Source organism: Meles meles, chromosome 16, assembly GCF_922984935.1.
Source record: "Meles meles chromosome 16, mMelMel3.1 paternal haplotype, whole genome shotgun sequence".
NCBI lineage: Eukaryota > Metazoa > Chordata > Mammalia > Carnivora > Mustelidae > Meles > Meles meles.
The window spans coordinates 61,789,017-61,806,285 of NC_060081.1; the positions used below are offsets into that span (position 1 = coordinate 61,789,017).

At 44.0% G+C, this 17,269-nt stretch overlaps 1 protein-coding gene across 1 annotated transcript in view; it reads left to right on the forward strand.

Moving 5' to 3' along the window:
• RPRD1B (regulation of nuclear pre-mRNA domain containing 1B) overlaps positions 1–15,696 on the forward strand; it is a 50,590-nt gene extending 34,894 nt beyond the window's left edge. The window contains exon 7 of the mRNA XM_045981511.1: positions 14,005–15,696. Within this exon, the coding sequence (XP_045837467.1) occupies positions 14,005–14,154 (150 nt within the window). The 3' untranslated portion in view covers positions 14,155–15,696. The remainder of the gene's footprint in view (positions 1–14,004) is intronic.
• The last annotated feature ends 1,573 nt before the right edge of the window (positions 15,697–17,269 follow it).

A 17,269-nucleotide genomic window follows, 5' to 3' on the forward strand; every position in this document is an offset into this window, starting at 1 on the left:
TTTCTGTTTGCAGTCTGGTTATAACAACTTGAGAAATTCTTTGGCTGCAGCCAAGAAGGTACTAAACCAAACTGATGGCCATCTGTTGTTTTTGGCAGCATTGGCCCCCTCCCTGCAGGGTACATATGGTTAAAAGTATTTATTTCAATAATGGGATAGGCAATAGGTGGAGATAAATCCATTTTTTGTCAGCTTTGGAGTAAATTCTTTTTCTCATGATATTCAAAGCCAGTATCTCATTGTCCATTCCAGTAAGGGCAGATGGGAGCGGGTGATCTAATCCTCATTTTAGATGAGAAAACAAATCTCAGATGTCTATGAGGAGTTCAGGGTCACAGAGGAAGTCAGAACCAAAACCCTAATCTCCTGACTCCTAACCCTAGTCATCATCTGCAGTGTTCCCCTGGAATCTGAGAGGCCCCCGCCTAGACTGCCTCTCACAGCCCTGCCTAGCCTGGCCCCACCTGCTTGCAGTCCTCTACTCTCACTGCCCTTCCTTAGCAGATAATTCTTTTCCTCCCTAGAGTCGCAGTGCTGTCAACACCGTGGGCTGTTCCAGCCATTGTTGAAAAGGTCAGTCTGCTTACACTGCTCAAGGGACCCCACAGAGGGTTTGCACTCACATCCTTCCCCACACAGCAGCTCGTGGCTCGCGCCCTGCTTTTTCACCCCTGCTTTGAGATGGGAGCCTTCCCCTGCAAAGTTTCCTTCCAACAAGTGGGGACTTTTCTTGAATTATGTGGTTCTGCAAGTAATATGGAGTTTAGAGGCTGTGTCCTTGAAGTCCTTCCATTCTTTTTGGTTGCTGCCAACCCTTACACTCAGGTTAGATTTGTAGCTGGAGCTTTTATCTGTGAGGTTGCGTGCACACACGCACTCGTGTGGGTAGGGGAGTGGATAGGTGCTCATGTGTGTATTTTTTTAATGTTATCTTTTGAAGGGGGGCGGACATGCCTCATTATAACCGTTCTAATGTACTTCACTGTACTTGGTGACCTAAGGGCATGGTTCACCAACACTTGAGGCTTTAAGTGTTAAAGTTACGTGATTTCAAAGCTCTCCCAGCTAGAATTCCATACGTTTAGTCATAGCATCATTTCCATACTTATAGCCCAACTTTTGGCGATTCCTCCTGTTTTCCAAAATAGCTCCACTGAGTTTCAGCTGGTGTGTGTAGCACTACTTTTTCATATTTACAAAGTATATATACTTGTTAAGTCAAAACAGCATCTGGGCCCCTAGTCACTGCTTGCCTGCTAGAACATTCATTCTTACTCAACTATTGGTTCTTTATTTCTGTTTTTCTGATTACAAGCACATCACAGGGAAGCTTAGAAAATAAGTATAAAAAAATTATAATCTCACTACCCAGAGAACTTTTGATTTTGGTATGTTTCCTTTATTTTTTTCTTCAATTTTATATATATAATTATATATATATACAAATATATACATATATATTTTTAAAAGATTGTATTTATTTATTTGAGAGAAAACGAGAGTGAGCCAGGAGAGGAGCAGAGGGAGAGGGCCAAGCAGATTCCGAGCTAAGCGTGGAGCCTGACACGGGGCCTGATCCCACAACCCTGAGACCATGACCCAGTGGCCCCCAAGCCAAGACCAAGAGCCAGACGCTCAACCAACTGAGCCCTCCTGGGACCCTTTTTCTACAATTTTAAAATTAAAGTGATCATAATACATGGACAATTTTCTGTCATGCTTTTTTTTTTGAACTTTATATGACTATTTTCCCTTATTAACAGAAACCTGTGTAAACATTTTTAAATGGTTGCTTGAACACTATAGTTGGATAATCAGTGATTATTTTTATTGAGTATGTTTTTTGGTTTGTTGGTTTGTTTGTTTGTTTGTTTTACTTTGGGCTAACTTCCAGGATGGGAGTATTTGCTTCCTATAAGTTTCAAAAAATGGATTATGTGTGTATGTGTAGATGCCTGCTTGTGTTTTAAGTATGCTTAAGTTTATATATTTCAAGGTCTTTGCCACTAATATGCTTTCCTACCTTAGGAGTTCTTGCTCTTCCAAAGCATCTTTGGCAGCCTGGCACTTCATAGAGCTTTAGAGATAGATAGATAGGACGTACAGGTATCCATCCCCAAGTTAAGCATTAATCATTGTTCTGTGAGGAAATGAACATTGAATAGTTTAGTTAGACAAATGGGGCTCTCTTCTGGGTTTTCAGTTATGTTTACATATGAAACAGCCGTGAGAAATAGCAGCTACTTCTTATTATGACACTGACTTGAGGGAGCATCATTTTGAGAGCAGGTTCAGATTACAGAAATTTGAGCCCTAGTGTCTAAATGTTTGACCCAAAGGATACGTGTCATTTTGAGCAGAGATCTATTTTAGTCTTTAGGAATGTTCCTACTACTGTTAAGGTAGGCCTTCACCCACTTCAAGTCACAATTTTTGTAGAAAATAAAATTGGATTGTGTCACACTTTGCAATCTTGGAAGTTCCATTTCTGACTTTTGTTTTTATCTCTGTAAGATACAGGGCTTGAATTAAGATTAGAAAGTCTTTTCCTATGATTATAGCTAAAAGTGTTTGTGGTTGGGAGTCAGACTGAAACCTTTGCAAATGAAACCCATGAGCTCCCAAAGGTGTGACGTGCTTCCTGTGAAAAGGGGAAGATACCAGCTGTCGTTATGACTTTGCAAGCCTCCTTACTTGTTTTTGCCCTTATTCAGATTCCTTAAATATCTTTAGGAAAAAGTGTGGACAACTCTCTTGCTTAATCCATTCATTAAGTACTTGGAGAACTTTAAGCAGGGTAACTTTGCAATTTTAAACTCAACAAAAATTTACCAACAGCCTTCTGAGCATTCTTGGGGTTTGGATAGTGATTAATGGACTCAGTCTACTTTTTCTTCAAAATGTCTGGGATGATGTATTTGGTGCTTTTCTGGGTCCTTTTATTTTGCTCATCATGTTTCTGTTCTATGAGGCATAGACTTGCATAGACTTGCTGGGAGTTATTCCCGTGGGTATCCTTTACCCCAGTTACAATGCAGTGATGAGGATCTGTAGTCGCCATTCCAGGCTTTCTCTGGCGTTCTATGTTGATGCCAGTGGTCCTTGCCGCCTTTTATCTTTGGTGTGGTTTGTCATTTATAAAACAGTGACGTTACCCTCACCTGCGGCAGATGGGCTCTACTAACACTTGTCTACCCTGAAGCTGTTGGAGTCTGCCTTTCCTTATCACACGGAGCCTTCAGGGGCACTTTATTTTCATTTCTGGCAAAGAAGTCTCCAGTAGACTGGCTACAGGTGCCCTTCTCCGCAGGTAGCATGCTTTGCTTCTCTAATATTAAACAGAACAGCAACATTCACATGAGCACACTCTCACTGTCCCTTTTCACCTACCTTATTTTCCCTTGCTGCCTTTACTTCTGAACCCACTGCAGCTTGGCAGGCATATCTACATTCTGCTCAAGTGGCCATCTTCAGAGTCCACCACCACTGGGTCCAGACTCAGATGCCAAGATACCTATCCCCACCCCCACTGTCTTTTGTTTCCTTTGCTCTTTTGGGGCCTCTCTGGAGCTCTGGAACTGTTCTTTACCCTTTATGTGTTTTCCTTCTCTGGGTTCTGTTCTAGTCTTATTTTTTGGTGTGTTAGTAAGCTTTTCTCCAACCCCACCCTGTAAATGTTGGTATTGCTTTAGCCTTTTTCTCATTCCGTCCTTGCGTGACACACAAAGTGGCTTCAGCTCCCACCTGCGTGCTGATGGCTTAAATCTAGATCTTTAGCCCAGACCCTGCCTGTGCTTCAGACCCATGTATCTTATTTCCACAGACACCTCAGATATCATGTGGCCTAAACAGACTGTCCTCTTCTTCCAACCTTTCATCTCTTTCTTTTTCCCCTCTCTTGGAGAATGGCATTGCCATGTGTCAGAGCGACACCGGAGCTCATCCAGTGTCACTCCCTGTTCGTCCGGCCTCCGAGATCCGTCAGTCCAGCCTCCTCTTGTCCCAGTCTTTCCCTCAGCCCCTGTGCTGCACCTCTGCGTGACAGCCTCGTTGATTTTCATTTCCGTTTTTCTTGACTCTGTCCCCTTCTCTTCCTGTGTGTCTCCACGCCCACCACCTTAGCCCCCACTGCCACCACTCCTCCCCTGCTCACCTGTAGTAGCCTCTTTGCAGACTCACCTGCACTTGTTCTGTGTCCTGCAGCTCATTCTTCACATGGCCACCCTGTGATTCTTTTCCAAAATGGAGCTCTGAGCAGGTCATTCCCCTGTGTAAACATTGAAATGGCTGCCCCTGGCTCAGGGAATTTAATCCCAAATCCTTGCCCGTTCCCGTCGCATGCTCCATGCCCCACCTCATGGCTTGCCCCTGCTGACCTCATCAGCCCTATCTCTCAACATGTTCCACTGCACTTTGTCTGTGCTGGCCTTTCCGGTCTCTGACTTTATGTGCTGCTCCCCCTTTTTAGAACACTCTGCCCGCTTTCCTTCGTGCTGTTTACCTTGTTGATTCCTGTTTCATCATTTATATTCCATGTCAAAGGATATTTCCCTGAGACCCTACCCTGTAAAACCAGGTTTCTCCCTTCCTCTTCCCATAAATACTGTTCTTTCTCCCTGTCTTCTTCCTTCAGAGCACCGCATGGTTTGTTACTCTGTTTATGGGTGATTTCGTTATTTCCCTGACCAGACCATAAAATCCTGTCTGGATTGTCACCGTGTCATCCCCGTCCCTCTCCTTACACTCGACACAGGTCTTCATCTCAGGTGGTAGGTGCGCTTGCAACTGAGTTCATCTCTAGGCTAGGTCAGATGCTGTATCTTTGATAGGGGGATTCCTTTCACATTGATGATGCTCCCGTGAGATCTAGACTTTACTGCTTAGACACATTTCTTCCTCTCCCTCGGCCTTTAGAATGATGGGACTGGACTTTGGTATTATCTAGACATAAAAGTATGTTACTTTTTTACCCATGGTCTTGGAGGTTGAAGGCTCTTCCTTTTTTTTTTTTTTTTTTTTAAAGATTTTATTTATTAGAGCATGGGGAGGAGGAGAGGGAGAAGCAGACTCTTCCTGCTGAGCACAGAGCAGCCCAGTGTGGGGCTCCCCAAGATGATGGCCTGAGCCGAAGTCCAGATGCTTAACAGACTGAGCTACCCAGGTGCCCCCAGAGGCTCTTTCATTTGCTCAACCCAACTTCTAGTAAAGGTGCCAAATTTTCAGGACATACTCAGATGGCTTGTAAGAGGATGATCTTTGTATCCCATTGACACTTCTCTTTTTCTTCCTTTCTGCATGCCTTTTCTGAATATGTAGGTCAGGAAGACTAAGGACTGCTTATAACACAAAAACGTGGGGGTGGTGGTGGTTCTTTTCCCCCTGAGATGTGCTGATTCACACTGAACAGTTTAGCATGTACCTGGTCTCGTTCAGATCTGGCATCACCCCATGGTGCAGGCAGGGTTTCCATTCCCACCCTAAATGTAAGGATGCCTCGCTCAGCAAGGTGTTCTGTGGTGCACCACAGGCAAGTGGTAGAACAGGATTTGAACTTGGATTTTCTGACTCCATACTTTCCATCACAGCAGCCTCCTGGTGGGAGAGTTGTGATATACCCTTAGTCTTTTGAAGGAGCCCAGAAATGTTATTTCCCTCCTTTTTTTTTTCTTTTTCTTTTCTTTTTTTTTTTTTTTTTTTGCTTATGGGAAGAAATTGCTCTTTTTATTCCTTGTAGAGAAAACTGTATCCAGTTGCAGTTCAGTAAGCTACACGCTGCCTTGCCCCAGGCAGACCTGCTAGCGCTTAAAATTAAAATAAATGTTGCCTAAAATTATTCCATGTGGAAACTGCCCTTTGCCTTTCTACCCTTTGCTTCTTAACTCTCCTCCAGGAAGACTTGACTCTGTCAGCATTTGGCTCAGAAGGAGAAACCATTAGAAGGCCTGCATCTCTGATGTTTGCACAAAATCAGTAACCTGGCTTTCCATAAAAATAGTTGTTAAGGAGGCCAGCTTGTGGGGGCTTTGTTGTTTGCATAAAACTTAGATTTTTTTTGACATTTGACTTAAAAACCCTCAAAACTCATTTATTTTTTTGAAAGAGAGCACGAGTGGAGGGGAGGGGCAAAGGGAAAGGGAGAGAAAGAATCCTAAGCAGGCTCCACTCTCCACTTGGAGCCAGATGTGGGGCTCAGTCACACAACACTGAGATCATGACCTGAGTTGAAATCAAGAGCTGGACGCTTAACTAGCCGAGCCACCCAGGCACCCTTAAGAAAAATACTTAACTACAAATAGTAAATAGTTCTTCTTGTACTAGTATCATGGTTTTACCTGGTTTTATGTAATGAGGGACCCATGGCATACATGTAAGCATTTTTGGAGGACCCAGGTACATTTTTTAAATAAATCTCTCTCTCTCTCTCTCTTTTTGGAGGACCCAGGTGCATTCTTAAATCTTTCTCTTGCGGGGCTCGAACTCATGACTGAGATCAAGACCTGAGCCGAGATCAAGAGTCGGACACTAGGGGCGCCTGGGTGGCTCAGTGGGTTAAGCCGCTGCCTTCGGCTCAGGTCATGATCTCAGGGTCCTGGGATCGAGTCCCGCATCAGGCTCTCTGCTCAGCAGCGAGCCTGCTTCCCTCTCTCTCTCTCTGCCTGCCTCTCTGTCTACTTGTGATCTCTATCTGTCAAATAAATAAATCTTTAAAAAAAAAAAAAAAAAAGCAAATCCCTGTCAAAAGGGAGTTTCTGGTGCGCCTGGGTGGCTCAGTTGGTTAAGTGACTGCCTTTGGCTCAGGTCATGATCCTGGAGTCCCAGGATGGGAGTCCCGCATCAGGCCCCTTGCTGGGCAGGAGTCTGCTTCTCCCTCTGACCCTCCCCCTTCTCATGCTCTCTCTCTCTCTCTCTCTCTCAAATAAATAAATAAAATCTTTAAAAAAAAAGGGGGGGGGGAGATTTTGCCATAGCAGTAGAAGCTCCCTTGAACCTTTTGTGTAGAGGATCTGCTGGGGAGAAAGAAACAGCCTGAAGACACTTTGTGGTACAGTTCCAAGTTTGCAAAGCCCCTTCCCATTTGACTTCTCCAGTGGGTGGGTTGGATCGCTCTGAGAACATTCCTCTAATTGTAGCCGTTTTGTCATTTTTCCCTTCTGGGAAGTACTTTGTGTTTACCTTTTTTATGGGTTTAGTAATGGAGATGAGAGGCCTGAGCTCTGGAGCTGGAGCCACAACTTCCTCCTTTTCTTCTGTCTTCCCCAGCATCTTACTCAGCAGCTCCAGCCCTGCTGTGACACCCCAGAATGTATCATTTTGAAATGTTGCAGCTGCCACTGAGTCAAGTGGGAGCGGGGAGCTGGCTGGGGGAGAGGTGCAGGTCACTTACGGCTTTTTCTTCCTGCATAGATTCTTGAAGAGAAGTTAAGAGCGGCATTCTTATTTTCAGTCTGAAGATGTATATGTTTTCCCTAAAAAAACAAAAGAAAGAAAGAGCAGTGTTGTAGTTTAAGTAGAGGCTGTGATTTCTAAGTGTAGCTCCTCTGAGCTTTATTGGCGAGAAGTAATAAGCCTCCTGGCAGGATGAAGAGGTCTGACTTCAGGGTGTGAAATCATTTTAGGGTGAGGGGCAGCTTCCCCTTTCTGCATGGCTCTCAGTCTTACATGCGATGAAGCAGTTCTTTGACTTAAATTCAGTATGGCAGGTCACCTTTAAAACAGGGCCCTTCATAAACTTCTTCGTGCATAATAACTCTTTATGACTCTTAATTGGGAGTAGCCGAACAGTGGGTGGTTTTTATATACCATATGTCCTATAGCACAACAGGGCCACATAAAGGAAAACATTGGTCTTGATACTGGAAATCTTGTCTCATCAAATCAAGCCCTTGCCTGTGATGTTCTTTCTAACATAATTTTTCTCACATAAATACTTCCTGGCCAGAAAAAATAGATCTGACGATGTTTACATTTTGATCAGTATTTCTTATAGGAGTTGGTTAGAGGAGAAGCTTATAATTTTGTTTGTTTTGAAAATGAAATTCCTGTAGAAAGGTCACCGCAGTGTCAGTCCCTGTCATTTCTAACCCTCTTATCTCAGAGCTCATCTGCAGCATGTCAGGTCTGGCCTGCTGCTCTTAACCAAAAAAGGCAAAGAATGTGGAGGGCTTGCTCCCTTCAGCCGGTTGTCTTAGTGCTCCATGATGGTCTGTGTTCGCACAGTGTCAGCTGGATCCACAGGAAGCAGGGGGTGTTGGACGCGTTTTCTGCTGCAAGTTCAGAGAGTCTGTGGGGCAGGATTCCAGAGCTTTGCCAGGACCATAAATCCTAGGCATTATCTCAGAACTGCACACTGGGCTTCACCCTCTGCGTTTTAAACATTTCTTGGCAGTCACATAAACCCAGGCAGTTTATCACAGGTGCCCACTTCCCTCTCCTCTTCTCAAGGATCCTGACACAGAAGGTAGCAACAGCAAGTGTGATAGAACTCTCGCCTGTTTCACGGCTCCCTGCAGGCTCTCGTGGGAGAGGTAGGGTTTGCTGCGGTAGGTGCATGCAGCCGAATGGTAACCCGGCCCCTCGCCTCTGCCACCAGCCTGGTATAGATTATGCACGAGCAGGAAAGGACTAGCCACAGGACCACTTAGATTTGCCTTTTCTCCTCTTGCTGAAGATAGATAGTGGGGGAACGGCAAGTATCTGAAGACAAGAGTACAAAGAGGAGCCACGGTGAATTGTGATGGAGAGGAAGAAGGAGAGAGGGAGAAGGCCGGGCAGCCCCATCATCCTACTGATAGAAATCGTGCACGTCCTGATCTTGCGCATTCCTCTCCCAGGCAGGGTAGCATTGAGTGTTAGGGTAAAGGCTTAGTCCTCTGTTCCACACAAGTGTCAGGTATTTTAAACAAGGAGCATGTGACCACCTTGCCACATCATTTCTCTAGCTGAGTGGTACTCGATGTACTAAAGAGGTTGTGGGATATAGGGTACTTAAATGAGTCAGAAGACTATTGAACGGGTCTCATCACGTTGATTTTAGTGATACCATGAAAAGAAGCTGGATTTCTGCTGAGGGCACAGTTTGTAACCTTGTACCAGCAGAGCTTGTGGCCCAAACTTTTGTTAGAAGACAGACTGGTAGGTTGAGAAGAAAGATTCTTGGGTTCTTGTGATCTCTCTCCCCTGCTTGTCCTGAACCAAAAAGAAAAACTGGAAAGGCAGCTAGTGGGGAAGTGCCACTGCCTTAACAGTGAGGGTCTGGGAGCAGGAGAAGTGGAAGACAAGTGAGAGCTGGAATTGTTTTGGGGGATAGTTTTGTTTGGATTCAATCTTGATTTTCTTGTTTGTCCATGGTGACATTTATAGATGACTTTGGGAAAAGACTGAATCTATATTTAAAAAAAGAAGAAGAAGAAGGGTTGAAGATCAGAGTCCGTTACTACCTGATCTATTTAGGGGCCTATAAAATTACTATCATTATTCAGTTTGACCTAATCAGAGTTTGCCATGAATTCTTACCTACTCGTTTCTCCTCAAAGCATTAAACTAGGTCATTCAGCTATCTCAGCTAAGCCATCTGCATGTTTTAACAGTTTTCAAGGCGATCTTCACCTGTATTTGGATGTTCAGAATCACCCTTTTGCTGATGCATTTAGACCTCTTGGCTTATTTTTTAGGGCAGTTTTAGGTTCACAGCAAAATAAGAGGAAGGTACAGAGGTTTTCCATATACTCCCTCCCACCCCCCACCCCCTGCCAGTGTGGTGCATTTGCTGCCATTGATGAACCTCTACTTACACGTCTTAATCACCCAGTGTCCATACCGTAGGGCTCACTTGGTGTCGTATGTTCTGTGGGTTTGGACAAATGTATGACGGTATGTGTCCATCATTATAGCATTTTCACTACCCTAAAAATTCTGTGTGCTTGGCCTGTTCATCCCCACAACCACTATCTCCATAGTTTTGCCTTCTCCAGGATGTCATATAGTTGGGCTCATACAGTATGTGGCCTTCTCAGATTAGCTTCTTTCACTTAGTAATATGCATTTAACATTTATCCATGTCTTTTCATGACTTGATAAAGCCCTCCTTTTTAATGCTGCAAAATTGTTGTTTGGATGTACTAGAGTTTATTAATCCATTCACCTACTAAAAGAAGCTTCTTGGGTGCTTCTAGGTTTTGGCAATTATGAAAAATGTTGCTACAAACATTTAAGTGTAGGTTTTTGTGTGGCGTGAGTTTTTAACTCCTTTGGAGTTAAACACCAGTGAGCATGATTGCTGGATCGTATGGTAAGAGTATGTTTAGTTTTGTAAGAAACCACCAGACTGTCTTCCAGAACAGTTGTACCATTTTGTATCCCCACCAGAATGTATGAGAGTCCCTCTTGCACCACTTCCTTGTTGGCATTTGGTGGTGTCAGTGTTCAGGTTTCGGTCATCCTAATAGATGTGTGGTGGTATCTGGTTTTAATTTGCATTTCTCTGATAACACATGTTGTCTTTTATAAAAACATTCTCTCCTTGTCTGTGTCTTGTCATTTTCATTCTGTTGACAGTGTCTTTTGCAAAGCAGAAAATTTTAGTACCATCTAGCTTAAGTGTGTTCCTTCATGGGTCAGGCCTTTGGTGTTGTATCCTAAATGTCATCACCAGACCAAAGACCATCTAGATTGACTTCTCCTGTCCTCTAGGAGTTTTATAGTTTTGTGTTTTCCATTTAGGCCGGTGATTCATTTTGAGTTAATTTTTGTAAAGGTATAAGATTTGTGTCTAGATTTGGTGTTTTGCGTGTGATTGTCCAGTTGTTCCAACTTTTTTGTTGAAAATACTCCAGTGTATTGCCTTTGCTCCTTTGTCAGAGATCAGTTGACTGTATTGAGTGCATTTTATGCACATATTGTATGTGGGTGCATTTCTGGACTCTGTTCTGTTACATTGATCTATTTGTCTGTTCTCTGGGCAGTATCACATTGTCTTGATTACTGTAGCTTCGTAGTAAATCTTGGAGTTGAATGGTGTCAGACTTTGTTCTTCTCTTTCAGTACTGTGTTGACAGTTTGGAGTCTTTTGCCTCTCCATGTAAATTTTAGAAGCACTTTGTCTGTATTCACAAAATAGCTTGCTGTGCTTTTGATTGGGACTACACTGAATCTGTAGATCACGTTGGGAAGAACTGACGTCTTTATAATATTGAGTCTTCCTATTCATGAACATGGAATATCTCCCATTTATTTAGTTCTTACTTGTATCGGAGTCTTGTAGTTATCCTCACATGGGTCTTGTACATATTTTGTTAGATTTACACCTGATTAGTATTTCATTGTCTTGTCTGCTAATGTAAACTCCCTGCTTTTTAATCTTTTTCATTGACAGTCCTACTTTTGTCCTTTCTGGAGTGATGTCCTCCTCCTAGGCTTATGCACCTGCTCTGAAAGTAGAAATCCCTGTGGAAAGAGTAACCCAGTGGCATGAGGAGGTGTGTACGGGATCTATCAGCTTTCGACTGGCCCAGAGAGAGGACTTTAATGGGGAACATGTTTCCTTTAAAATTAAAATGAAGTTTCTTTGATGATACTTAGGATATAATAGCAGCCTACCTCCTCCCAACCTCCCTACCTCCAGACAGGAACAAATGGTGTTTGTTTGTTTGTTTGTTTTTAAAAGATTGCCTAGGAGAGGATTATTTGAACTTAAGGTGGTGTCTAATGAGATCACCTGCCTTCCCTTTTAAACTCTGATAGACTTGCTAAGTTAGTGTGAGCGTCACTCCAGAGTACAGAGCCTTGGATTCTGACCCCAGGTCTGCTCATGATCTTCAGACTGTTCTTAAGGAATACCTTCACTTGAAGTCCTCTGTAGCTGCCAGGAGTGATGGCTCCAAGTCATGGTGGTTTTTGTCTATCACCTTTGGTCAGAGGATTTGGGTAGAGAGCAAGGGATAACTATTTACTAACTGTTTTTCCTTTTTTATACATAGAATCAGGAGAAGTTTATTAAATGAATCCATGTTCAGTAATAGAGAATTAGTCTTCTCTGTTAATTTCCCTTGAAGCATAAAAAACCAAAGAAGAAAAATGTTTGCAGAGGGAAGGGCGGGAAACCTTGACATTTTAGATCCTCAGATCTGAAATTAGTTACCAGCTTCAAGAATGAAAGCTGATTACTTAATGTGATGTGCTTGTAATGTTATGTTTCATGTATTGTTAATTTATTGGGCAACTGTTGGACACCTGCTGTTTCCAGGGTACTGCTGGTCATGGTGGATGATGGGTAAAGCAGATGGTTTTGGTCTTAACCTCCTGAAGCTCACAAATTTGATGGGGGTGTCATTATAATTTACGTAAGCCATTATTTTAGTTGCGTTAAGTCTACAAAGGAAAGAAATGGGATGCCAGGAGAGCTTACTTTGCCCCTGTCTCTTCATCCCATGGCTGTGTGAGCAGCTCTCATTTTAGGTGGAAGCCTTGACTGCTGGCGCTAATGTGGGCACAGAGCCTCCCTGCCCGTTCTTCCATATCTCTTCTCCCCCTCCTTGCCTGGACTTTGTCTTTACAGCTTGACCTCTTCATTTAACCTGTTTCCTGTCGTACCGCTCTTCCCAGGAGTGCTTAAGCATATGCCCTCAAACTCTCTGCCTCTGTAAGTGTGTAGAACGCATCTGGTACAAAGGCATCTAGAACTTGAAACAATCTTAGGAGTGGGCCAGTTCCTTCACTTTCAGATAAGGAAGGTGAGGACAAAGGAAGTGAGAGGCCACACCTACAGTCACAGAGCAAGTTAGAGCCAGAGCCAAAGCTAACCCAGGTCTTTGACTCATAGCCCGTTCTGTGGGCTTTCTGTTACATTCCTGCAGGAGAGGCTTTAGTCCGCAGGGATCCATCCTCAGGAACTTTCTGTCTGAGACTGAGGAGGGTGACACAGCTGTTCTTAAGGGAAAAACCAGCCCCAAGAGGGGCCATAAACACCTCACAAGGCTCAGGGTTGTTACTGCATCCAGATTTACCGAGGGTGCCTTTTGCTGGGAGGAAAGAAAATAGTGCACCAAGTTCCTGTCATCAGGGAAGTCCTGTTTTAGAGGAGCTAAAGAGAGCACCTCAGAGCAGCCTGTTCGGGGCTCAGACGCACCGCCGCGCACAGGAGGGTTCCAGGACTGGTGTAGGTGGGGACCAGTCTTCTGGATGAGGAGGAAAGCTTTTCCTGGGGAGATGGGGAGGCAGAACTTCCCTGAGACCAGGAGAAGAAAGATCCCCCTCCAGGCTTGAGGGGAACCCCAAACCAATGGCACACGCAGGCAGTGGCCTGTGCACAGGGGATTGGGAAGCTGCAGGAAATACATGTGGGCAGGAGCTAGTCTTAGCAGATCTGGAGCTCTGAGCAGTCGCAGAGTATGGTGCCCCCTTCACTTTCTTAAGGAAGTAGCTTGATGAAAGCTGGTCTTCCGGAAGATAAGCCTGGCGTGTTTGGGGGAGCCTCCCAGAAGGCCTCCTCTGGGCCTCGCTGCAGTTGCTCAGGCGTGGAATGACGAAGTCCTGGATGCAGGCAGTGGCAATGGGGATTCGAGCTTCTGTGGTGCTCATTGGTGATACTAGATTACTCTCTAAGTTTAACACTAAGTATTGCTTTATAGGGAGTTTTCTAGGGATGTCTAGGTGGAGCCCTCAAGATAATTGGAAAGCCTGAGAATCTGTATTTTATTTTATAAGGTGTTTTGAAATAGATAAGAACCAATTAAAAGAATGCAAATACAAAGTGTCACTGATTTTCCTTCCAAATCTCAAGTGTGAAGCCAAATACCATTTAATTCACTGTTACCGGTATTGAACTCTGCTTTCCTTTTTTATGTCTCCTTTTGAGAACCCAAACACTGTATTTTAGCGGAAGTGGGGAGGGGTGGTCTGCTGGGAGGAATGTAGAGCAGAAGCTGGAGTATCTGTATTGGCTCCCTAAGCCTGACCGTCAGCACACATGGACTTAACCGAAGCACTGTCTTTTCTTTGTCTCCTTAGGAATATAAACAGAAGCTTGCTCGGGTAACCCAGGTCCGCAAGGAACTGAAGTCCCATATTCAGAGTTTGCCAGACCTCTCATTGCTGCCCAACGTCACGGGAGGCTTGGCCCCACTGCCCTCTGCTGGTGACCTGTTTTCAACCGACTAGGACAGGTGTCATGCCCCAGATCCCATCTCTACCAGCAGAAAGAAGAGGGCAAGTCATGGCTGGAAATAACCTTGTGGCCCCTGGTTCTTTCCCTCCATCCCGGTCCCGCAGCATCAAGAACCACAGACTCTGATTCTCCTCTCCGTCCTCTCTTGAGCACAATTCAGAACAGTGGCGAGTGGAGTCCAGTTTAGATTCGTATGTGGAAGGAATACAAACTCTCCCACTTCATGTTTTCATGCCCCTGTTGGGTTTCCATTCTTAGCTCTCTCTTTACACCCAAGAAGTAATGAAAATCATGTGTACTTCTGGAAGCGTTCAGAAGAATCTTGTCACTTGTGACAGCATTGTGTCATGAAAGCAACTTCTCTTTTCTGAGCTGGGCTTGTTCAAGTTCACTACGGGCCTCCGCTGAAGGACTTGCTCTGGAGTCGTGGACTTTTCTTGGCTACCATCCACCCCAAAGGTTGGAGGCACAACTGTCAAGCAGCTTTGCCATAAAGAGTTTGCCAAATCTCATCCTTCCTTTCCCTTACTTCTAGTGATGCGTAGTCAGAGGTGAGGTGCGGTTTGTTTTGTAAGCAGACTAGGGCATCTAGCGGTAAGATAAAAAGCTGATCTGGAACACAGTCACAGTTCAGAAACAAGAGTAACAGGGATCACAAGCATGAGTTAAAAATAAGTTATTTGCTCCAGGTTCCTACAAACAACCTTCCCAGCCACCCACTGTCAGAGAAAACGTTCCTAAAAACCTGGTCTTTTGGCCCCGATTGGCTGTGAAGGCAGTTGTTAGAAATGGCACTGGTGGACCCCACAGGCTCAAGACTCACCAAGAGTCTGGGCTCTGCACACGTGGTGTTGCTTTTTCAACCCATGTCTTTCAGGGAGCAGGGCTCACACTAACATTTACTTCGCTGGGCGCGTGTCTGCAGTATGGTGAGTAAACCTGAGTGTGTCCCTTGCGAATACGGTACTGCGCCTGTTTGTGTGTGTGCGCGTGCCACTGGCCACCGCTCGCCCCTGTGCCTGGAAGAGGGAGGGGTCCTCTGGTGGGCTGTCACGGGATAGCTCATCTTGGGCAGAGGAAGGGGGCAAGTCAGGGATTTTTAATTTGGGGTTTTAATTCCATTATCATGCCAGCTGACATTATGACTATATATCGTAGTCAGGATTTTTACCTTGCTTTTAGTGAAGGTTAGGCCTGCTAACTGTAAATCATTCTGATTTAGCAGGCTTATTTTTGACATTGGAAAGGGCAGAAAACAATTTGCCCCAGTAGTATAATAGGAGTAGAGCCCAGAGGCTGAAATCCAGAAGCTGTAAGAAGGAATTCAGTGGTGGGGGCCGCAGAATCTCCATTATTTTGAGTTGCTATTTTCAGGATTACCAAAAAGCCAATTACATGTAGTTTTACATGTTAAACATGTTGAAACATAGCCTGTGTTTCAAACGTGTGGCAGGCTTTCCTTTAAGAAGCTCTCCCGCCTGCCGTGAAGTGAGAACGACGGAAAGTCATAGCAGGTGTTCAGTTTAACTCTGTGTAGAACATAGTAGCATTTAAGCTGTTTTTCGGATATGAATATGGACTGTGTGTTGTTTGCTTATTGACACTGCCTGTTGTCCTGTCATTATTAAATTAATGAGTCTCTAACTATAAAGTTTTTCTTCCAGAGGCCATAGGGCAGTAGATGACCGTACTAAAATTGCAAGATCAAGTCTAGTCTTTGCTGTTTGTGCACATGCGCCCTGCTCCCCATCTGGTGTGCTGCTCTAGTCCTGCGTGTGAGCGTGCTTTGGAACGGACCCATCTCGGACATTCTCTGTGCTTTTGCCGAGGAAGCGAAATTTTACTAGCCATGAATCAAAAGGGTATAGTAGATGTTTGCTCTGATCAGCTAGATGAAAGTGTCATAACGTGATGGATTTCACCCACTGCTATGTTTTATCTGATTGAGTTTGACCAGCAATTGGTGCATAATTATTACAGCAAGAGCAAAAAATGAAACTGTAGCGATTATGTAAATGAATGTGTTGGCCTCCTAACACCTGTTACTAGTGGACTTCCTATGAGGAAGTTAGTTTGGGGCTTTGTTTTGTTTTTTAATGAAATCCTTTTGTTTTTTAAATCTTAATTCTCCCCGTATCCTCCCCAAGTGTGCTTATTACTTCTTTTGTTTAATTTAAATGAACCTTTCTTCTCCTTGTATGTATGAGGTGATCTGGTGGGGTGGGGTGGGTGGTTTTGTTTTGTGTTTTTTCTTTCTTTAGGGCATCCATAGGCCTCAAGGACCTTTCCTTTAGGTCATATTCCTCAGAAAGTCTTCATTCTTCTTTGTTTTGTTTTGTTTCTTTCTTAAAGAATATTTTTAAAGCTTAAATTTGTATATTAATTTAGGACTTTATTTAGAAGTATAGGCTGTCATTGGCGGCAGCAGTATATTCTGAAATGTCTCATAGATATATATTTTTGAATAAAGATGGTGTTGTTGAACGACATCGTGTGATGTTTCTTTTCCCTGCCTTGTTACAGAACACCCGCTGCTTTCTTTGTAAGCAGTGGTAATTAGGACCCACCAATAGGGATCGAGCTCTCTGTACAGAATCTTGTCCCTTAGGAGTTTTGTGACTGTTAGTGGCCCATAAATACTCGGCACTTACATAGTATTTCCTAGTTCTTTCCAGGGGCTTAATTCGCTTTAATTAGCCAATCCACACAGTGCCCCGGAGAGCTACCTGCATAGTTTTATCCTCATTGTACACAAGTGGGAACCCACGGAGAGAGGTTAAATGACTTTTTCCCAGTACCACAGCCTCTGACAGATTCAGACTTGGAAGTTCTTTGATCTCAGCACTTTTGTTCACACTGCTGGGCCTCCAGAGAGAGATTTGATTTTGGCAATCCAATGAAAGCCACTCTGAACAGTTAAAAAGAAAAAATGTGAGGTGATCATCAATCCAGGTGGTATGTCTTTCAAAAACGTTTTTTGCTGGTTCCTTTCTCTTTTCCTTTCACTCTCAGTGAAAGCACATTGGCTGAGCATCGTTGGCGAGAACTTGAAATAATGAAAAGCAGTTTGGAAATACAGCTGTTTCGAAGTAACTGATCAGTTTAAAA